The sequence below is a fragment of the Sceloporus undulatus genome, chromosome 6, assembly GCF_019175285.1.
Source record: "Sceloporus undulatus isolate JIND9_A2432 ecotype Alabama chromosome 6, SceUnd_v1.1, whole genome shotgun sequence".
Lineage (NCBI taxonomy): Eukaryota > Metazoa > Chordata > Lepidosauria > Squamata > Phrynosomatidae > Sceloporus > Sceloporus undulatus.
In genome coordinates this window covers 28029047-28053465 of record NC_056527.1, presented here as the reverse complement: position 1 = coordinate 28053465, position 24419 = coordinate 28029047, and the positions used below count along the sequence as shown (strand labels likewise).

Below are 24419 nucleotides of genomic sequence, written 5' to 3'. Positions count from 1 at the left end.
TTTTGCCCTTCAAAATGGCGGCGAAATCTCACGCGATCTTTTTGGTCATGCGAGACTTCGCCGCCATTTTGAAGAGCAAAATGGCGGCTGAAGCCGCCGAAATCGGCGGCGATTTCGGCGGCAAGAGGGAGCGGGGGCCGGTGGAAAGGCGCCCGCGGGCCGGAGGTTGCCGACCCCTGTTCTAGGTGACTAATCCACCCCCCTAGCCTCCCACAGTTGCCAACCTGATATAAACCCTGAAAGCTGCCTTATACTGGAGTGAATTATGTCTCCATTTAGTTCTCTGTTATCTATGCTGACTGGCAGTGGTTCTCTGGGATTTCAGACAGAGGTATTTTCCCATCCCTTTAAAATGATGACGAGTATGAGCAGTGTGAGGCTCAGTGGGAGGAGAGAGGAAAGGCCCCAGTTTTTTAGAAAATAAATTTTAAAATTAAAATGAAAAAAAAAAAACAATTTTGTAAAAAATTATTATTTTAAAAATTTATTTAGAAACATCACATCTTACCACATGAAACAATGTACATGCAAAAACATTTAGGCTATGTGTATGATAGAATAATTTGAAGGTATAATTTTAATTTTGCTAGTTCTATCACAACTATTGCCATTACATTCAGTGATACATGGGAAATATCATTTACGAGTAACATTAGTACAAAAATCATTACCTAGGCCTCAAACAGACAGGCTACCAGAACCCAGAAGAACTGGGCCAAAAAGGAGTGACTGTAAATGGCCCAGTTTAGGACCAGGTATGGGCCGGGCGTGTGCAGTTGCCACTACACCAGTACAATTGATGCCAACATGGCCATGGACTGCACTTTCCTTGTTTGCTTGACCACTAAGGCTTCTGTACGGTGTGGTATGGGAGGAGGTCAATAGGGGTGTGTGACACCATGAGTTACCGCACCGGGTGACACCAGCCCTAGTGATGCCACTGGATCTCTCACAGGGGAAAATAGCAAATTCCTTGTTCAGGAACCCCCTTTGGAAACATGGCACCCCATTTAATTTCAAACAAGCAGAGTGTAGAAATACCACCTGGGATGAAGCCTTTTACTCTGAATATTAGTTCAGTACTTAAGAGTGAAAAGACACATCAACCTGAGGGAAACAGAAGCTATCATCAAACCTATACTGTATAGACTTTTTGACTGTGTTCTGACTGAACCAAAAAAAAAAAGGTCCTCACTGTAGCATCAGGGTTGAACAAAGCTCAAAACGTTTTCCAGTCTGACCAATGCTCAAGGGACAAATAATTGACTCCTGTCTCCTAGCATGCATGTTTACTTATGTGATACTACAAGAAGAGAACAAATGACTTGGGAAGTGACCGTAGCTCAATGTTATGAACTATGTTCAATCTCCCCAGTATATCCAGTTCAAAACAAGCTAGGGACCAACTAATACATAAGACGTTTGTCCAAGACCTTGGAGGGCTGTTGCCAGGCAGGACGGACAATGACAAGCTAGAGAGACAAACTGTCTGACCTGGTATAAAGCCTCTTCCTTTGTTCTTATGACTGATAGAAACAAACCATGCCAAAAAAAACTACTGGACCTTTCTTTCCTAAATACTTCACATAATGACAACAGATTTGAACAAATTTGTTGCAGTAGGAGAAGGAAGTTATATAAAGGCTGCTAACCAATGCTCCCTCGAGGACTCTAAAAACTCAATTCTATTTTACATTGGGATAATTTGTATGTAGGGTGAGGCATAAAGAGCAATCCAGGAATAGTCCATTGTTTCAGCTGTTTGCATATAATCCAAAAGAAACACTGACAAAGCGGTTTGAGCAGGAAGAGGAAAGGCAGAAGGCCAGAGATGAATTTTTGTGAAACATCAGAAATGACTTAAAAGCATGACCACTGGCTTATGGATTTCAGAGTTGTAGGACACTCAACAAGTCGGTACATCAGTACCATAGGTTGATGGATGGATGGATGGATGGATACTTTTCAAATGGCAGGATGATTGTTGTGATTGTTTGCCTTCAGGGCCATGATCCTACCATGTTTTGTTTTGCAACATTTGTTCAGAGGGTTTTGCTTTTGCTGTCTTCTGAGGCTGACTGAATGTGACTTGGTCAAGGCCACCCAGTAGGTTTCTGTGACTGAGCTGGGATTTGAACACTGGTCTCCAGAGTCATAGTCCAAGGCTCTAACCACAACACCATGCTAACTCTTTGCTGGATGGATACTTTTTCAGCTCCCTGGGATAGACCATTATGGCACAATAAGACATGGAGTATATTTTCATCTCAGGAATAAATTTAGAAATGTCTCCAGGGCATCATTAAGTTGTTTAATTTTATTAATTATGCAAAGGGGCCATTCCTTTAATGTACTATGCTTTATATCCAAGGCAGTAAGTTTTCTTTGCAAGACATCATTGTTGTTTGCAAATATAGGGAATAAAAAGATAATGGAAAAGTAAAATCATCATCACAGTTTCTCTTTTTCTTTTAACATATCAGTAGGGAGGGAGTGAAACATAGATCAGAGGTAAGAGTAATTGTCTGCATGAACAAGGTCTCAATCCTTGGTTATCTTATGGTGAGATTAGAAAAAAAATTTTTTGTCTGAAACCATGAAGCTAGCAATACTTGACTGGATAGACCCATGGTCTAATCAGTATGAGGTAGCATTATGTGCTCCTAAGGACATTCAGTTGGTCTTCCACATTTGCGGTTTGACTTTTGCAGCTTTGATTATTTGTGGAATAATATGTTCTCTCTAGGAGTCTCTAGGTCCTCCAGCGCAACTCTGCCAGAAGTTGACTATAGAGTTGTGCTGCATAACCTAGAAATTCCTAGAGGAAACACATCTCTAGGTGTGAAGTTGAGGGCTTTCATGGCTGGCATCCATAGTTTTTTGTGGGTTTTTCAGGCTATGTGGCCATGTTCTAGAAGATTTTCTTCCTGGTGTTTCGCCAGCATTCGGATGCCAGCCACAGATGCTGGCTAAATGTCAGTAAGAAAATCTTCTAGAACATGGCCACATAGCCCTAAAAACCCACAAAAAACTACTTCTCTTGGCATTTGTAGGTCCTCCAGTCTGATTCTATGATCAATTTCTGGTGGATGTTGACCATAGAGTTGCACTGGAGGACCTGGAGATTCCTAGACAAATGTTCTCTTAGGTAAAAAGAATAGTGTTTTTTGCTTGCGGTTTTTTTCACATTCACAGGAGTCCTTCACTCCTAACCCCAGTGAATGTGGAGGGACCACTGTATATGTGAAAGAGGGAATTGTGGTTTCCATGGACTGAGTTATGGTACATATCCCTTTTCAGACAAAGGAATCCCAGCATCTGTTGCACCAGCCACCCAGATGCATCAGCAAAAGAGCTTGGTAACATTTATTTACACTTGGAAACAAGTCTATACTTCCCCTGTAACTTTTCAGGCAATGCCCTGTGTATTCTGAATGTGGCCTTAGGGGACAAACTAGCTCTCAGATTTTTTATAACCCTGCTTCTTTTTGTTATTGTTGTTATTGTAAATATAAAGAGCCATTAGATTCTTTAGGCAGTGAATGGAGTTTCTTTCCAATTTCCAGAAGCAATGGGAAATTCCCAAGCACAAACTAAAGCCCATGTCTAGCCCGGAAATGGCTGCATACATTAGCATGGTTTTTGCCTACAATAAATATCTGTCTACGCCTTCTAGATTCAGTTCTAAAGCTTTTAGAAAGCATGTGACAAGTAGATAAGCCTTTGGAAGAAAAGTTAATAGCATTTGCCTCCCTGTTTTAACTGCTGCTTTTTTTAGCCAGTACTTTTACATTTTTGCATTCAAGCATTAGGAGGTGCATGACTGACTTTCCAATAAAAACATTGTGAAGCAAGGGGAAAGTATAGTTCTTAAGTTCAAGTCAAAACAAGCTTCTTCTTCCTTAGTCATATGGAAAACTAAATCAATTTGGTTCACTACTCCAATTTTTTACATATGTACATTTAGGTTGCAGTCCTACATGAGAGCGTGGAAACATTATTTAGTTGGACTACAATTACTCAGGATTTTGGTCAGATTCTGGGAAACTGTGAGAATTTGCAGTTCAAAAATTGATGTTTCCTAAATGAATGTCAATATGGTAGAATTTGGAGTAGTCATTCTTCATGTACTGAAACAGAGGAAATTCCTTTGCTTCATCTTACCAACTGAGTTACATTTACAGCAGCATATGTATTTGTGCGTATGTATGTTTTAAAGAAAATCCTCAGCTAGGAGCTATGTAAAGTAAATAATCTGAAAGAGAGAGAAATGCAAGTGGCTGACTGCTGTGACTAGCCTAATCAACTTCAGAAAATTATTCTCTTCTCAGTCATTTGTAAATGTTATGTGCCATCCTACAGTTTTAAAACAGGATACAGGAAGGGTAAAAGGTGGCCTGCTTCTTGCAGGAAATCACAAGTATGAGTCAGTCTTCTGAAACTCTTCTCACAGAAGCAAAAACAATATTCATGGATCATAAGAAAAAAAAATTAAATAGGTGGGAGTTTGATTTAATGGAGGTTGCATTAGGAAATTAAAAGACTTCAGCATCCCAGTGGGAAACAATGATCTAAAATGCTGGGAGTTACCGTTCAACAACATCTCAAGGGCTGCAAGATTCACAGCCTGGTCTAAATCCAACAGTTAATTCCAACTACAGATGAACTGAAGCCAACATTAATGTAAATTTCACTTATTGAGGGGGATGCCCTAGCTGAGACTAGCACTTGGATTTAGAGAAACAATTATATTGGCATTCTAAAATACTATAGTCTGCATTCCAATAATTTATATATGTTATATTTCCAGTATGATTTTACAATATAAGCCTCAACTCAAATATTTATTTATCTTTTTTTTGGGGGGGGGGCTTTGTGAAGTGAATGCAAACATGATTCCTTCCTTTCCATTTCTTTTCCGTTACTTTGAATTTTACCTTTTATGGCAATTTTTAAGGTAAAATAGTCTTTTTGTCAGGATGTAGCCAAGGGGGGGGGGGGTTTTGGGGGCCGAACCCCCCCCCCCTTTAAAAAAAAAAATGGTGCAGGGCGTTCTGCCCCGCCCCCCCACCCCCCCACCAATATAATGGCTGGCACTTAGCCTCCCCCCCCCCTTTCCTAAAATCCTGGCTACGTCCCTGTTTTTGTTCATTCTGAAGGAAATCAATTTTTAGTCCAACAAAATAAACTGTATGTGAAACTGTGTGCAAACCTTTATCTGTATTTCTTCTGAAGTAGGGAACAACACCCGGAAAGGTTAAAAACCAGAAGACTAACTGAGACTATTGAGTTTTATGAATGTCATGGACCACCAAAAAGATAAATGGGTCTTATAGCAAATCATGCCTGAACACTCAATCAAAGCAAAAATAAATAAACTAAGGCTCTCATACTTTGAACATATCATGAGATGAGATGGCTCACTGGAAAAGATGATAATGCTTGCTAAAGTGGAAGGCAGTAGGAAAAGAGGAAGCTCACATTATAGATGGATTGATTCAATCAAGGAATCCACAGCTCTGAGTTTGCAAGACCTGAGCAGGGCAGATGATGATCAGGGATCTTTGAGATCTCTCATTCATAGAGTTGCAACAAGTTGAAGTCAACTTGACAGGAAATAACAAACACAAATATACCAGATACTAGAAAACTAGGCTCTGGATAAAAGCAATGGCTGATTTAGGATCAGGTTTGGCTTTATAAAACCCAGGTGACGGACCAGTAGGCCTTCTAAAACTTGCACCCAACTGCAAAATGAGAATGGTAAGAGACAATAGCCCTCTTCCAAAAAGCCACTACGAATCATTCTGGAAACATTATGAATAATCAGCTCTGACCACTCCCCAGCTGCCATTACAATCAAATGTTATGAATGCATCCATTACTTACATATCTGGGATCAAAAACCAGAGATCACTTACCAAACTTTTGGTCAAACCTCCAAGCAGGCACATGAGTACTATGCTTCAAGTTGCTGGTTGTTGGGAGAGGCACTGTGACATAGATGGGCCCATTCACTGGCACTGGACTCCCATCGCTTCTGAGTAAGTGAACACTAACTGCAGTGACAGGAGTAAGATCATACCTAGTGTTATTTCCTGTAAGCAAATGAACAACATTGTGAAAATGCATAAAATACAAAGCCCAAAGTAAGTCAAAACAGAAACATATCACACAAAGAACTACTGTATTTATTTTAAATATATCTTCCTGCTAGGAAAAGTCAACATGGACTTGCCAGCATTTTGCAAATTCACAAAAAAATGTGTAATTCAGTTACAGTACAGTTAATTTCTAGTAAAAAAAAAATCCAAACTACTAGCCAATATGGTTTTAACTTCCTTATTTTAAGCTGCCTAGACCATGGGTATCTCAAGGTGAAATTATTACTGACCATGCAGTGCCTTGCAATCACTTCCTGAGGGTTTAGCCCATAGCTGGGTAACATGTGCCTGCTTAATGTTGGATTGCAATACACATCTGCTTTAGCCAATAGTAAGGGATGAGGCAGTCTAGTAACATCTGGAGGGTCAAATGTTCCTAAGCCCTAGTTGCTGCTGGTAATAAAGAAAGAAGTATGCAAGAGGAGGAGGAGGAGAAGCAAACAGGCCATTATTATGGCCTTAGGGGATATACTAGCTCTCAGATTTGATAAGACTGTTTCTTTTCAATATTGTGGTTATGATGCTGGCTAGCAAACCTCAATACCTTAAGTAAAAAATTAAATAAAGAACCATTAGGTTCTTTAGGTAATGGATGGAGTTTCTTTTAATGTTTTTATGTGTTGATAATGGAACATGGAATTAGGAAAAGACCTGGAGAATTTCCTCCAATTGTTCATTGGGAAAAGTGTTTTTAAATAAGGAAGATATCTTCAGATACACAGAAATATTTTTCTAACAATATTTAAGCCAAAAAGGAGAAAAAAAGAAGCTGTCTTTGGATACATTAAATGGTATTCCAAGCAAACATGCTCATAAAACTTAACACATACTTTAAGAATCACTAGGTTAAAACGTTTACCAGTTCCATTGCCATCATATCCTTGCAAATAAGGGAAACTATCCACCTCCCACAGTGAACTAGCTGAAGTAAGAAATGCTGTGAGGTCACTAAAGCTGGTGTTCTCTGGCAGTTTCAGGGCTCTCCTTTGAAAATGAACTTTGGGTTGAATCCGTGCACCTAGAAATAAGCAGACAGACACCTGAGGAAGTAAGCACAAGATGCCCTTTCTATATGAAGCAAATGTTTTATAGATGCACTTATAACCTTGGCAGCAAAGCATTTTCTCCACCAGATTTCATTTATGAAATTTGCAAGAGATGGCCAATACTAAACTCTTGCCTAATTTATTGGATTCCCATTAAAGCACACAGACACAAAACACCCACTTTCAGTAACAATTACAGTGCCATCTTGTACTGTAAGTCCTGATGAGTTGTTCATCAACTGTATGTAGGGCTCCACCCACAGTTAGGCAACAAAGCAAGCAGGGTTATGGAGTTGGAAGCAATTCTGGGTCAAATCAGAGCCAGTACAAATGCATCCTCTGACTCCAGCTTCGAGATAAAACGTACAATATTATAACAATTTATGGTATATACAGGTTGGGTATACCTTATCTGAAATTCATGGGACCAGAAATATTTTGGATTTTTTTTGGATTTTGGATTTGCATATAAAGAGATATCATGGAGATGGGACCCAAGTCTAAACACAAAACTGATTTATGTTTCATATACACCTTATATACATAGCCTGAAGGTAATTTTATATGGAATATTTTAAATACTTTTATGCATGAAACAAAGTTTGTGTACACTGAACCATCAGAAAGCAAATGTGTCACTATCTCAGCCACCAGTGCTGACAATTTTTGATTCTGGAGTATTTTGAATTTCTGAATAAAGGATAATCAACCTGTATATAACCTTATACTCAATCAAATATACTTTATGTTCTGTCTATCTAAGTAGCCTGATGATTCAGACAGTGGTGATGAAATGTCTTGTGTTACCATTTTACTACATTTTTATTAAATGTGTTACTATTACATTTTGCTACTACAGTAAGTTTGGTATTACTAATTAATATGCATTTGCCATTTATGAAGGAGTCAGAGTTGAACAGTAGAAAAATAAAGAAGTTGGAGTAAGAACTGGAGCTGAAGGTTTGACATACTAACTTCACAGCCCTGAAAGCAAGCAATGAGTTATGCAGACTGTAATGGTAATTTGCACTGTGAAGTGTGTACTGTTTAATTTCATCTTAAGCACATCATCACCTTTTTTTCCTCCAAATGAACTATTACAGGATGTAGAGAGGCTCAAAGAACAAGTCCTACAAGGGAAAGTCAAAATTTCTAGCATAAGGTTTCACTTCATCAAATGCAATTTTAGTCCATGCAAGCATGTAGTCTAGAAAATTCTTTTTTCCAGTTAGTCTTAAGGTGCTTCTGGATTCCTTCATATCTCTTTATGGATTCCTTTATAGCAACAGCAATAGAACTTTACATTTCTATAGCACTTCATAGTGAACTAAGCACTCTCTAAGCAGTTTAGTATTTGTAAGCTAGGTACTCATTTTACGCCCAGCCTATGAAAGGATGGAAGCCTGAGTCAACCTGGAGCCCTGCAGAATCAAAATCACAATGTTGTGGCTTTTATGATCAAGAAAATTTGTTTTCTGAGCTGCAGAAATGAAAAAATTGAACGAGGATTTACATTAAATATTAGAAATAATTTCCTGTTTGACAGTGGAACACATTGCCTGAGCAGGTGGTGGACATTCCTTCGTTAGAAGTTTTAAAGCAAAGGCTGGACAGCTATCTATAAGGATGCAATAATAATGGATTTCTTGCATCAGCAAAGGATTAGAGACCTCAAAGTTCCCTTTCAACTCAGTAATTTACTATGAAGTCATCTCCAGCTAGAAATGTGTTGATCTGAGGTTTCCAACCTCTCTTCATTTGGAAAACTCCATTTACCACAGATGTTATTCACGTATTTTATGTGACCTATTGCTGTGCATGGCAGAATCACATTACTTAATATTCTCTTCCAACAATTAAAATAAGGTTTCATTTTGTTTACAAAAATTACAATTCAGCACATATAAATCTTAAACATCAGCACTTGATTGTACATATTAAGTGTATTTGATGATGCAGGGCAAAGTAAAGCAGTATTAGTTCTCCAGGTCTATCCTTCCTTTGCTTCCACTCTAGGATATACCACTGAAAGAAACTGTTGCAAGGACAACCAAGCCCTCTTAAGCCTAGGGTGACCAGCTATCCTAGCTGCAAAGGAGGCATTGCAAAATGTAGGACATTCAAGAAAAAATGTAGGGTGTTTGTATAATAAAATGGATGTCTGGTCACCTGACATGCTGGCTGCCTTGGTGAAGTCCAACCTCCCGAGGAAATACCAATCTGGGAAAAATCACTGCCTCATTGGCCCTGGCCATCCCTTCTTGGAGACAGTTTCTGAGGATGTATCCACACTGCACAGTTATAGCAGCCGAAGACCACTGTAACTGCCATCAAACCATCTGACAGAATCTTGTGATATGTAATTTGATGAGGTGCTTGTAATTCACTACTACCCACACCCCTAAACTTCAGCATTAGACCATTCTGTCAGAAAACTCTAAAATCTTAGGACTCCAGAGGATGGAATCATGGCAGCCAAACTGGTACCAACTGTGTGGTGTGGCTAGACCCTGAAAAAGATCATGTTTAGTGGAACAATATAACCTATCTCTGGCTTCTGAATGGTTCTTGTATCCAAATCAGCAATAGACTTTAATGTCTTGTTCCCTTCCTAGTGAAGGACAGCCACAGCTTCAGAAAACCAAAATGTGAGCTTAGAGAAGTTACCTTGCTGGACTGCATCTCCCAGAATATCCAAGCAAGCACAGTCAGAGGCTACGCTGGCTGAAGGATTCTGGGAGCTGAATCCAAATAAGTAACTTTTCCAAGCTCTAGCCAAGATTCATCTGCCTCAGATTTATATGACATGTAATCTCAGTGAAGAAACCGCAGCCTGAATGCTGTGGTGTGACTGGGCTCCTGTTTGTATATAAGAATTTTCACTGGGTCATTTGTCCAGAGAGCAGTGATTACTCCCAACTGGCATGCTTCAAGGCAAGAGCAACTTGGATTGATTTGTGCTGTGTGGATTCAAACAATCAGCCTGTCCTATCATGCACAACAAAATCCTCAACAGAAGATCTTCTAGAGGGACAAATCACTCCAACTATTTATGCTTTCACTGAGCACTCGACCAACGATGAACTTTTATTCAAAATCACTGGACGGTATTGGACGGTTGTTAGTCTTGGCAAGATCAGAGAGGCTTCTTGTAGTATTTATCATGGTAAGTCCCATTGGGTATCTACTTATGAAGCCAAAAGCATTTTTCCCACAAATTCATACCATTAACAAAGCCTTGCTGCAAACAAGGCAAAGCTCCATCTGCAAGCTTTTCCATAACATGCAAATGAAGATTTAAAACATCTGTTACTGTATTCCCCAAAGCTCCTTTTTCAATATATGTCGTACACTTTTAAAAGAAGCTTTCTGATTAAGGCTAACTCCTTATTGGAAATTACAGAATGTAATTCTAGGATGGCCAATTTATACTTTTTAAAGCTGTTCATTCAAATAAATAGTTGAGCTTATGTAACCTCTAACAAGCTCATAAAAGTACAGCACTTCACCTGCTATAGAATCAGGACTTAATACAGGTGGAGTACCTCTTATCCAAAATGCTTGGGACCAGAACCGTTTCATATTTTGGATTTTTGAATGCCTGTATTTTCATATAAGTAAATATTTTGTATTTGTGTGTGTGTGTATATATATATATAATTATTAACCTTTATTTATAAAGCGCTGTAAATTTACACAGCGCTGTACATACAATCTTTTTAATTAGACGCATTTGCATATACATAATACACAACACAGGTAGCCTAGTACATACTATATTTGTGAGGCTGGTGGAGAGAGACATGAGGCTGTAGAGAGATGCAAGATTGGAGAGAGACGTGGCTGGAAAGAGCCTGAGGATCTGTGAAATGTCAAGAATCCAGGTGCAGTGATCAGCGTAAATCCATGCCTCCTGCCATTTCACAGATCCTCATATGTATAAATGCATCTCCAGTCTTGCATCTCTTTCATTTGCTACTTGTGCTGTATACTGAGAGAGACTGATTACCTTCAGGTTAATGGTACTGCCATAGGCACATGCATGGCACCATAATATGGCAACAACTTTATAGCTGACCTGGAATAATGCTTCCTTAATTCCTGTTTCCAGAAACCCCTCCTCTACTTGATGTCTTCTGATGACATCTTCATCATTTTGGCTCATAGAGAGGACTTACTCAAGCCATTCCACCAGAATTTCAACAGCTTCCACCCTCCTATCAATCTCAGCCTGAAGCTATACAAAGAACAAGTTCACTTTCTGAACATCACCCTACAGCTGCACAACAAACACCACCACATTATACAGCATTATTATACAGCACAATGGCTTCAAAAGACAGTGAAAGTGAAAATTGCTAACCAGATGGTAGTCTTTTAGGCCAACTAGGTGCTGACCCATTTACACCATTTTAAATGTTAGAGCCATGAACTGGGTCTGGCAAGAAACTGAAAATCAGCATACACATCAAAGTTCAGTTTGGATAAATCTGTGTTTACTATATATACTCGCCTATAAATCGACCTCATGTATGTCGAGGGCAGGTTTTGAGGGCAAAATTATGGATTTTGCCATGACCAGTGGATAAACGTGGAGGCTCCTTCATGTGTGTATGTCAGTGTGCAGCAAGAGGGACTCTTAAACAAACAGCAATATCAATCTGTTACCCAGGACTCTTTCTGCTTGGCTTAAAAGAGAAAGAAACTGCTCTCTTGACTGCATGGAGAAATCTGAAACAGCTGCTATCACATTACCATACTGACCTGTAAATAAGTCAAGCTGGGATTTCGGGGGTCAATTTCTGGGCATACATTTTTTGACTTATAGATGAGTATATACGGTATTTGCCAGTGGAAGATGGTTAGAAACTTGGGTAGATGGGCCTAACATAAAGTGACCATGGTGCTCCAAAGTGTACTCGCAGCTTCAACACACACAAAAACAGCTTTGTACAAAAATATCAGGAAACCCTTTGGGTTGAGGACTCCCTACCACATGAAGTAGTTTGGCTTAGCATGACAATGCTATAGCTTATAAATTGCTGCTCTTCAATATGTAACTGGAAGCAATCTTCTAGAAGAAGCCAGCTGACCCAGTTCCCAAAATCTCTTTTGACTGGGGATATAGTGGATTCATCTCCGGGAAAAACTATCTTCTAAAACAAGCTATGATTTCTTTTAAACATAACTCGATTTTAGTTTAGAGCCAAATATTTGGATCCAACTGATCTGCCTGCAGTCTCAAGTCATTTTTCATTTGTGAGATTGTATTGGAATAAACACTGGAAGTACCTAAACTGAAATATGAGTACTGTAATAGTTTCCTACATGGTTGCACTTCTGGTCAATCCCTAAAACACGCCTGCAAATTTAAGTTTGCAAAACTGAGCCAAGCTAACACTTCACGTTTAAAGCAAATGACAACAACATATTGAAATAATCACATCAGCCCTCTGAAACAAAATGTGAGTGCAAACAGCTAAATCAACATATTTGTCCAACAGAAAGGGATCTCTTTTTAGCTTGTTTCCAACCCTAAATTGAAAGCAGCACTCTTACAAACAAACTATAGTAACTACCCAGGAGTCCTCATATCTCCCCAGCATTGATGCTGGCTGTATGGCAGCACCAGCTGTGCTCAAATGATCAGAGGAAACTCTGACTGTGCTGCTTTGCATGTATGGGTGGGTATGAACAGCAATCACAAAAGCAGCAGAAAAATGTAGAAGAGCATGGCTTAAGACAATTAATTGTTGTTGTTTGTTGTTATGTGCCTTCAAGTGTTTCTGCCTTATGACGATCCTAAAGCTATTACAGGATTTTCTCTGCATGATTTGTATGGAGGGGATTGTCTTTGCTTTCCTCTGTGGCTGAGATAGTGTGACTTGTCCAAGGTCACCCAGTGGGTTTCCATGGCTGAGTGGAGATTCGAACCTTCATCTCCAGGATCTTAGTCCAATGCTCAAACCATGCTGGCTCCAGACCATTCATTACCAGCTCTTTAAATTCTCAGCTACTGATAGACAATTCATGTTGTTTTGAAGCACAGGTACAATTTGGACTCCTTTGATACATAATGTCTTGTCTCTAGGTGTAGACAGTGGCTTTAGGCTATAACAACATTACACTCGTAACGTTGATTTAACTATCATGGCTTTCTACCCCCAAGGAAGTAAGACAACTTTCTTAAGAAGGGGTTCTCTGTACAAATCAGCACTCTGCACAAATGACAACTGTATGTTAAGACAAATGTGACAGATACCATGTGGAATGATTGACTAAAACTCTCATCAGTCCTAGCTAACATTGTTAAAAATGATTAGCCAAACCCTCATAGCTCTTCCTGTCCTCCAGTACTTGTCTCACTCTAACTATATGACTTGGCCCTGTTAAGATTACTGCAGTTAAGGACAGCATGTAGAATCAGTGGAAGCTACCTTTGAGAGCATGTGCTTTATTCTTCTGTGAAGTACAGGAATCTCACAAGTTCAGCATCCTTGATGGCCTTGATACTTAAATACCTTAAGTGAAGAAGAGCCCTTTGGAGGCAATCTGCTCCACTATCAAACTAACCTTACTCTTAGGAAATTTCTTCTAACATTTGTCAAAATTGGCTTCCTTTCAATTTTCCTCATTTGTCCTCATCCTGGCTTCTTCAACCCAGACCAAATGGGCTCGGTCTTGTGTGAGACAGACTTTTAGATAGTTCAAGACAGCTCTAATATTTCATTTTAAACAGCTAACTTGCTGAAAAAAAGTTACTTTTTATACTAAAATCTAATATATCCCCGCTAGCCAAGAGTACACTAGGAAATGGTAGTCCAAAAATTAACTTTTCTAACCTCCGACTTTACCCTTCTGTTCTTTAGGTTAAACATAAGCAGCTCCTTCATAATTCATCCTTCATCAGCTCCTATGCATAATTTCTTCAACCATTTCTCATAGAACTGGACCTGACTCCTCTTCTCTGAATACACTCTAGCTTATGAGTCTCCTTTTTCAAATTTTGCACTGGACACAAGCCACTCCAGTTGTGGTCAGGCACAGATCAGAATGGAACACTGATGTTCCATGCCTGAGATAACCATGCCTGAGATGATAACTAAAGCCCTACTATGAGTTGGTCATAGGAACTGCATGCAGCTTGTGGGAGGTAGGGCAATAATCAAGCACTCTCTCACCCCTCTGTAGCCCTTTGCATCCCTCAAAATCTGCTCTAATGGCTCCTGTTAATGCAGTGTGGGATTATATTAGCCTTTTAGCTGTTTATTGAACAACACTGGCTAACTTGAATGGCAAATAATCCATTAACAGCATGAGCAAATAATACATTTCTTAGGTTTGGACCACTGTAGTTCAAATGCCATCTTATGTAGTCAAGTAAATTAAACTAGAAAAAGTTAACCCAACTAATGGTGCAATGGGCAAAGTGGTAAGTTTGGAAAAAGGACATACCAAGTGAATTGGTACAATGGCCTAAATCCAGTTGTTAGTCCCTAACTACAGTTAACTCAACAAATTAATAGGAATCTTGATAAGTAAACACTTCTGTGAATTCCACAGATACAATAAATCCAATCTAGTTTGAACTAACCTTTGGATTTAGACTAATAACTGTATTTTCCTTGTCAAATAAAGATAAAAATTGAAATTCTTAAAAATCAGTTCCAAGCAATCATTTGTTGTGTGAAATGCGTAAAAATGATCACAATAACTCAAAGTATGTCACTTTGCATCTGAACATATACATACCTTGAAATCCTGAGACTATTTGTACAACATCTTCATACACCATTAGAGTAGCTGAACGTTCAGGAAGAAGGCCAAGGCTCAGAGAAGAAAACACTGTAGAAGGAAAGTTGGTTAAGTGGGAAATGTGCTATTCTCAAGAAATAAGAAAAAACTGCCTCCTATACAAAAACTCCAAGTTTCCTAGCACAGATCTCCACTTAAGGTAATGCATGCTTTGTCCAACTAATGTATCCACCAATAATGTCACATACATTGGTTTCAATAGCTTGTATATGAAAGTGTCTGTACCAGTACTAGAAGAAAACAATCAATTTAAGGGATCAATAATGAAGAAACTCTAAAATAAAGATAGAATTGTTTTTGAAAATGACAAGTACTAACACCTCAGCGGGGAAAGTGATGCATGCCACCCTTGGACTGCACTTTTTCGACCGCTGAAGCCCCCAACACTTTTTGGGAAAAGGTTGATGTGATTTCTGGGTGAAAGTTACATCTCAACTCCAAAAGCCAACCTGCACAATTCTCAGGTTTCAGAGAAGGAGAATCGTAGAGCAATCTACATTTTTTGCTTCTCCCTTTTTAATAGTAGAAATGTGATTCACTTCATCTTTCAATCCCTTATTTTGTCCATTACAAGAGAAAGGGGGAAGGCAGGTTTCTCCTTATCTCCAGTTTCTACACATCACTTAAACTGGCATGAACTGACCAAAGTCAGTGCAACTATAACACAGCAAAACTAGGAATGGTTACTTTTGGGGGCCACAACTACCAGAACTTGTCAGCCACCACTGCTTGAGACCTGCCTGCCTGGTTAGTCATAGAATTGTAGTCCAAAAAAGTAACTGCCATTATGGCACAATTTAATCCTAGTCCAGATTATCTAAAGGACCATATTCTCCCATATGAATTTTCCCATGTTTTGATTTTTTTTAAAGGAGGCCCTTCTTTCTATCCTACCAGCCTTTCCCCTTATGGAAATATGGAAATCTTGAGACTCTTTATACAATTTGTACAGAGACTATTTGTGCAGAATCTTCTCCATTGCTCTTGAATTCTCTTTCCTGAGAAGCTAGATTCTCCTTCCATAGGCAGGAGAATAACTTTTTATTCCAGCAGGCTTTTGAGAATTGAATGTTTTAGGGAAATGGGATTTGTACAGTTTTCTGCAATTTTATTATTTTTAATGGTTTATGTTTTAACTGCTATAATCTGTCTTGATTCTTAAAATGTGAGAAAGATAGTATATAAATATACTGCTAGCCCATATTCTATACTATCTACTTAGATACCTATTCATAACTAAATATCGTCTCTTGGGCTGACTGCCATAAACCTACTTTACCAGGCAGGAGCCACACTGAAAGATGGAGGGAGGTGCAAGAGGAGGATATTTCCTTTCCTCTCCTGACAACAAGCAAGGCTGTGACAATCCGAAGAAAGACCCCATTGCCATTCCTTGTCACAGCTCAACTCGCTGATGGGGTGGTGTTGGAAGTGTGATCCATCTATGCCTTGACTGCCAGCCGAACAGACCTTCCTCTTTCTGGGTGGGTGTTACTTGGTAAAGTAGGTTTGGGAAGGCATCCACTATTGTGGCAATAATACCATAACTGTGACTCTTTAGTGAATCTAGAGCAGCTAATGATCTGTAACTCTAAGCAACAAATCCATAGCTGCAATACAGAATACCAATCAATGACAACAACAACAACAAATAATCACTTTGTACATTTTTCTGTTGTAAGACACAGAAATAGCCTAGACACTTTTGTTGTGTCAAGGTGGATGTACAAAGAGAAAACAGGAGGAAAACCATCTCCTATAAATAAAGCATGCTGTTGTCAATTTGGAAAAGGGCCAGCTATACTTAAGGATAGCTGTCAGCTTAGACCTAATTCAGTTGAGGTTCTCCTGCCCACCCAATATATATTGCTGGAAAGTGAGCTCTCATTTGTTCACATAAAACTTTGCAACTGAAATATCCCTTGTTCACACATTGGTGTAATTTTCTGGAAACAACACACAAAACTCAAATGCACAAGATGACTGAACCATTACAGATAAAATCTAGGAACCAGACAACCGAACAGACCTGTGATCTGAACTGCAAAGATTCTCATCAGTCCAGGTTTCTTCTCATCAGGATTTCTCAACACTCAAAAAACTTGTTTTTCAACTATTTTTAAAAATATTTTCAAATATTCTTTCCATCTCTAGATCTACCATTCATAGGGAGGCATCATCCGAATCAGAGTGGTGTATGGCCTAAATCCTACTGATAGTCTTCATTAGAGTAGACCAGCTAAATCAACTGGATTTACCTATGTGTCGACTCCACTCAGCAATTGATTCAATGGGTCTACCCTACAAGGTACTAATAGGATTAGCTATATGCTTAAGTATGTCTTAAACATAGGCAGTACTGCAACTCAAATTCAATGAACAAAAGTATACATTTCCTACAGTTTAGGGGAACAGCCTTCCAAATTTGGGGATACAGTTAATAGGATTTTTCATCACATTCTGCATCAAATTCAAAAGTTTAGATTGGGGGTTGATTAAAAACACTTTTTATTAGAGTTTTAAGACAAATGATGGATCTGTGTGCTTATGTCACGGATTATGAATGCACAAAATTTTGTTATTTTTGAAAAGCTAGGTGTTCTCCCCCTAAAACTTCAAAACATTTTCTACAAAAGTGGTAAATGTCTAGTAGCATTAAAAACTGTAGCCGATATCCCATCAGTGCTCATTTATACAAGCGTTTTCTCCTAGTACAGTTATAACATATTTAAATTTCCGGAATGCTCGGCTAAGCAGTAATGAATTCATACTATAAATCAAAATCTTCTCAAATTACAGCTGTTCCATCATAATAATTTTCTTCCTCATACGCAGCCCCAAACTAAAAGCGCTTATCAAGCATAATGTATTACAAGCAGAATGAATTATGGAAGAGGCAGTGCTGAAGGACAGAATTAGAATAATTCCTTCTCTTTTGCACCTAATTTTATTTGGAAAGAGGGGAAGCCAGCTAGAGAAGGAAATACAAAATTGCAGTGTCTTTCCCTGAATGACTAAACCAAAAGAACACAGGCAACAGCTTGAGTTTTTCTGCATAATGATAATTTGATCACCCCTTTTATGTCAGGTTTTCAGAAAATTGTATTTGTAAAAATTATTAAAAGCTGTATTTTTAAGGTGTCCATACAGAACATTTGACAAATAACAGCAAGTTATAAATAAAGCTACAATTATCCACAAACTTATCATAGGAGACTATCACATGGGGGAAAATCAAATATTCAAAAGGCATTTCCCTGGCAAAGTCGTATGATCGCAGCAAAGATTTTCAGACAATGTCGCGATCATAGAGGACTTATTCCAGGAAGAAACCGGAATGTTCCAGCAACTTCCCCGTGAATGGTTTGTTGCTGGAGCATGCCTGATTCCAGGGATAAATCCTCTTAGATTATCTGTGAAAATCTTCACAACAATTGCGCAACTTTTCTGGGAGTATGCTTTTTACTCCTGGCTTCCCCACCCTCCATGTGATAATCTCCTAAAACTAAGTTTATATGGGATGTTTAGCAAGACACATGAACTGGATTAGTATATTAATGTGGACATTAATGAGTAGTCCCATACTGTATTTATTATCTTTCAAGATGGGTATAATATGCAACCTCAAACACTTTGCATATGAAGTCCAGCAGCTGCCACATTGGGGGCAGTTCCCTGCAAAGAAGCACGACCAGAACATCTTGGCAATGATTGTGCTTAGTATAAAAAGTCCTAGCTTACAAAAATAAATTTTATCCTGTTGTGTTTTTCTGAAAAACTACACGTATTTCATTTTGTGTAAGAAGTTCCACAGCTGATTTGAGGGTGTGTTTTTTAATGAATGAAGGCGTTAAAATGGGATTTTTTATGATTCTGTCTTAAATTTTCATTTCCTTTGAAAAACAGCAACCTCTATGGATTCAAAATCTAGTGGGTTGAATTCAGACTAAATAAGGCAGTCACATCTGGACTCAATGACACAACTGAAGTCTGATAATGTGAATGGAACTGGTGTGATTAAATTTATCCTGGATCCAAGCAAGTGGGTTTATTTTGTTATACAGTAAACTGATTATTGCATCTATTGCTTCTACATCTGCATTTTCAGGAGTCCATAAGTATATAGCAGCAATTATTTCCAATTCAAACCACTAGTAATGAATGACCAGGTTGCTGACACACATAGCTTGCCATGAGTGAGGAAATATTTGACACTTTTAAGTTAGAGCTACAAAATACATAGCGCTCCAGGGATGGTTTGACTGAAACTCCCATGGTTCTTCATCACTGACTATGGCACCTATGGCTGATGGTAGCTGTAGTCCAACACTTGGAGGGCTACATGGTTTAAGTGATAAAAGCTTTTGTTAGTAAAAGAATTAATTTTTGGCAGCCCCTTCAGTAGAGGCACAACCCAGGCAAACAAAACTCTTATTTGACTCAAAGGTCTCCCATTCCTTTCTGTTATCACCAGGATTCTTCAAGTTCACGGAGTAACTGTACTGAAAGATTATAGTTCTTGGCTGAGTTTCAAGTGCCTTATTTTTACCTTCAATTCCAAGTTGGCAGCTGAACAAAAAGTTAGGGTTTTTTTTTACTGGGGGGAGGGGGATTAAACCACAAATATATGTACACTGACATCTCTGAAATACTCTAAAATCCATGGTTTGGACTAATTTATAATTAATTCCAAAACACGATGAATGTTCACCAAAAATGATCACTCTCTTTCTTCTCTTTTATCCTCGTGTTTGGAAATATAGCAGAGGAATCAAGAGCAAATCAGGGAACAAAATAATGGCTCCCTCTCACTGAAAGTGATGGCAAAATGCCGAATGAACTCAATGGAGAATGCTCAAACAAGCATTTCTTTCAGAAACATGCACTCACTTCAAGTGCCTTCCCTTTCAAAATACTTGGATATGCCACAAAGACTAGTTCAGACTTCATTAACTTGTCAAAACCTCTCCAAATTTGGTTCCTTTATTTCAAAATAATCAATATTAAGAGCAAAACATACACTGCAATTACTTCTTCATTAAAGAAATATGGTCCAAAGATGTAGGTGGGAGAGACAGAAGAAATAATCCTCCCTGTTGTGTGCTTTCAAGTCGTCTCCAATTTATGGCGATCCTAAGGTTAAACTATCATTGGGTTTTCTTGGCAAGTTTCTTCAGAGGGGGTTTGCCATTGTCATCCTTTGAGGTTGAGAGAGTGTGATTTGCCCAGGATCATCCAGTGTGTTTTTACATGTCCAAGCCAGAATTTGAAGCCTGGGCTCTACCAGGTGTCCAAACAATGGGCAGATTCTGTGCATGTCTAACTGAACACACTAAGAATCCCCTTTCAGACCTCCCTGCTCAATGTAGAATAGGTAGGGTTTGGGATGTGGGAGGTGATGCCAGCAAGGATGCCCTCATGCCCACCTAATGCTTCATCCCAGGTGTAGGCAAGCTATGGCCTTTGGCCTGATCTCATGTAGACCCTAACCTAATTTTTAAAATGCTATGCACTGTACATTGTACTGTTCTTTGAATATTGTGAGCTTCTATAGGTCCTAGATTTGGGAAAAGAGCGGGATATAAATAACAACAATAATAGAAATATGCAAGAGATCTGTTTGTGTCTTTGCAAGTGTGATCTTCACTAATACACCACTAGGTAAAGGCTCGAGAAAATTTACAGCGCTTTATAAAAAAAATAAAGGTTAATGAAAGAAAAACATGCAAAAACAGAGAGTGTGTGTGTGTGAGAGAGAAAGATGGCACACACACACACAAAGAGAGAGAGAGAGAGAGAGAGGGAGGGAGAATTAATTAATAAGAAGGAGCGGTGTTGGCTCATGTACTTCTGATTTTTGTGTCATGTCAATTTACATGCAATTGAAGCTGCATCCACACTGCAGAAATAATCCAGATTGACACCACTTCAACTGCCATGGCTCAATGTTATGGAACTGTAGTTCCTTTTGGAACCAGAGCTCTCAGAGAGAGAAGGCTAACTGTCTCAAAAATATCTGAAGAGGTAGATTGAAGTCTACGAAAGCTCATGCTGCCAACTTCTTTCTTTCAGTTAGCCTTAAAGGTGCTACAAGATCTCTCTACATATTGTCTCAAAAATACTATAGTTCCTAGAATTCCATAGCATTGAGCCATGGCAATTAAAGCAGGGTCAGTCTGGATTATTTCTGCAATGAGGATGCAGCCTGAGATTGCCCTCAAATTGAAAAAAAAAATGTTGCTCACCCTAGCTGTTTAACTCCCCCATCCTTTGTTTAATTTTCTATCAGGTGAGGTTCCTTTGAGCAACTATGGATACAGATGGGAGAATTATTTCATAAAAGAGAAGGGAAGGAAATGCTATATAGGGTTACTGCAGGGCCAGCCGCGTAGCCAACAAAAAAACTGAACCAGCAAAGAAAGAAAGGTCAGCTTCCTTCATCTCTTCATGGCTCAATGAATGGAAGCCCCTCAGGAGGAAGAGTGGAAGAGCCTGAACAGTGTTAAAAAAGAGTTATAGTGAAGATTCAGGAAATGCTGGGAAGGGAATTAGACAAACAGTCCTTAATTTGCAACTCTGCAAACCAGGAGAATGCTTTAAAGACGTGTGAGGACACATGTTGATCTAGAAGTCTCACCCTTTGACTCATAAGACTGTTTTATGGAGACTTGGGCTACATCTGCACTGCAGAAATAACCCAGTTTGACATCCCTAACTGAAATGTCTCAATGCTATGGAATTCTGGGAATTATAGTGTTGTGGTATGAGGGCTGACAGGAAATGCTAAATATCTCACAAAACTACAATGCCAAGAATCCCAAAGCATTGAGCCATGGTAGTTAAAATGGTGTTAAACTGGATTATTTCTGCAGTGCAGATCCAGCCTTAGCTATAGCAAATTTCTCTTGAAAAAACAGAACTCCTCACATGCTCCAGGGCAGTTTTTCTATTACAGATTTATGTATGATAAGACAAAATGTTGGCAACCTTATGAAAACATGCCCAGATTAGGACCTGGGTATAGAGAAAGATCTTATATTCTACATCAGGTTAATAATAATATAATAATAATAATAATTTTTTATTTATAAACCACAAGAATTACAGTCTGTTTGTAAAACTGAAAACAGTTTTGCATCACCCCATCCCCTTTAGAAGTGAAATCTTACCTCAGAACAAAAATAAAGATCTCTTACCAGGCAATCTTATAGGTTTCCATGGTGCAGAATTTGGCACATAAGCATGCTTAGTGGCAGTAACGATCAGTTGACTGCCCAGCTTATACTGAAACTTGATGAAGGCAGTGCCATCTGCCCCTGAGGTTCCAGAAGCAATGGGGATCTGGTTGGTAAAAATCTCAATAAAGGCTTCGGTGACTGGCTGATGTGTGCTGGCATCACTGACATGGACCTTCAGAGTGACTTCTGCAACAACAACAAAAACCACACAGCCCGGTTAAGCTTTATCACCACTGTTTGAACACAACAATTGTATTGAAGACAAGGGGCCAGAAATAACTCGATAAGAGCAGTTTAACCATCTCTCAAATTTGCATGTGCAATGATCATTATACAAAGCTGGTGAAAGATACTGTGTGGGTTTTTTGGGGGGGGGGGTTGAACTACAACCCCTAAAATTCCCTCACGCATCATGGCAGAGGCCAGTGGCCCCGCTGGATAGGATATTCTGGGAATCATATCCAATTATATGGACACCAAATTCTTAAAATATTAAAAAGCAAATGAACAAACACATCAAAAAACTCTTCCAGGCAAGGTGGGAAAAACACTAGTTGATACAGACAAAGGAATATTGCTTTTGGTGTACACTATATTTTATTTATAACAGGCTTTAGCCCATCCTATCCCAATTGCTTTAGAAAGGGTTTAGTCTGCAAAAAGAACTGCAATAAGAAAAATACTGGGAACAAGACTATTCAAGCATTCCCCTTTATGCTTTCCCAATGTCTTTCTGGATTGCAATCATGGTTAACAAAGTACTACGGTAAGCATTAAGTAGATAGTATAGTTTTAAATACAGGTATATTGCCACTTTTCTAAAAAAAAAATTGTGTTGTCTTCAAGTCACTTCCAATTTAGGCGAAACTAAGGCAAACTTTATAGTGTATTCTGGGCCAAATTTGTTCTGAGGAAGTTTGCTGCCCAGCCTTGAGCCTTGATGAGAGCAAGAAATGAACAACAACAACAACAACAACAATCATTTTATTAATTTTAATAAATAATAATAATAATAATATTTATTATTATTATTCCTCTGAGACTGGGGGCATGTCACTTGCCCAAGTCTTATTTTAGACCAGTTTTCCTAGCACTGGGAGCTGCAGGACAGCACATTTGAGGACAATGGATTGAATGAGATTGTTCTAAAGAAGCTATCTAAAGCTTTAGTCAGGAGCTAAATAGATATTTCTGTTTGAAGTTCCTGAAACCTTAAGAATCCCTTATGCAACCAAGTCCTTGCTAAAAACACATCAACGCTATTTAATAAATCTGTCATGTTCTAAAATTCACTCAGAGAACAAGTACTTGCTGTCCAGATTTTTCTGACTCCTACACATGCTTCATTCTCCATTACCACCATAGCAACAGCATATGATTAAAACAGCAGACATTCACCCTCCTTGGATTCTGTGCTGTAAAAAAATAATCCCACTAGTTCATGAAATCAATGCAATTTTCCATCCAACATCTTTATTTATTTAATTTATAACCTGCCTTTCTGCCAAAAAAGACAACCAAGTCAGCAAAAATTAAATATAGATTAAAACCAAACATTTGACTTAAAAATAATATGAAAACATAAATTAAAAAGTAATGAAAAGTACAACAAAACACAGTAGCCAACACCCAACCAATTATGCTCCTTTCAAGAGCAGACTAGGAGTAGGTCTACACCAGCCAGAATGCTCTGGGCAGCTCATGGAATATCCTGGTCCCAGAGCTGCCCCAAGTTCTCCCATTACCTTTACAATCTGGGTGGCTGTCTACACACACATCCTGTTCTGCCACCATTGGTGCAAGTCATTTAATCTGAGGTTGAAAACAAGGCACCAATCCCATAGCTGGCCACATAATTGTGATTTCAGAGGGAGCAACGTGCCAACAGTGGTGGCACCCAGCAGCACAGTGGGACACATGTATAAACAGCTGCTCGGCATCACTCAAAAGTGCTGTGGATTTTCTTGGAAAATCTGGGGCAAAAGGTAACTCTTTTAGATCTGATGTAAGGGAAGGATGGGACAGATTTGGTGTGGAACTGGCCTCATGTTGTGAAGACAGTCCACAATCAAACTGAGGTTTTGACATGCCATGTAACATGCCCTAGTTTACATGTCAAAGGGATACCTGTTTTTGTCTGTCAGTAAAGAACAACT

General features: G+C 38.8%; 1 protein-coding gene across 3 annotated transcripts in view; it reads right to left on the bottom strand.

Moving 5' to 3' along the window:
- FAM171A1 (family with sequence similarity 171 member A1) overlaps positions 1-24419 on the bottom strand; it is a 94793-nt gene that overhangs the window by 22405 nt on the left and 47969 nt on the right. Inside the window, exons 2-5 of one of the 3 annotated variants that reach the window (XM_042473451.1) lie at positions 22222-22449; positions 14963-15055; positions 7024-7182; positions 5922-6098 (exon numbers count right to left, since the gene is read on the bottom strand). In XM_042473451.1, the coding sequence (XP_042329385.1) occupies positions 5922-6098; positions 7024-7182; positions 14963-15005 (379 nt within the window). In that variant the 5' untranslated portion in view covers positions 15006-15055; positions 22222-22449. Of the gene's footprint in view, positions 1-5921; positions 6099-7023; positions 7183-14962; positions 15056-22194; positions 22450-24419 lie in introns of those variants that run through there. The other 2 variants (XM_042473453.1, XM_042473452.1) reach the window with 2 other exon arrangements.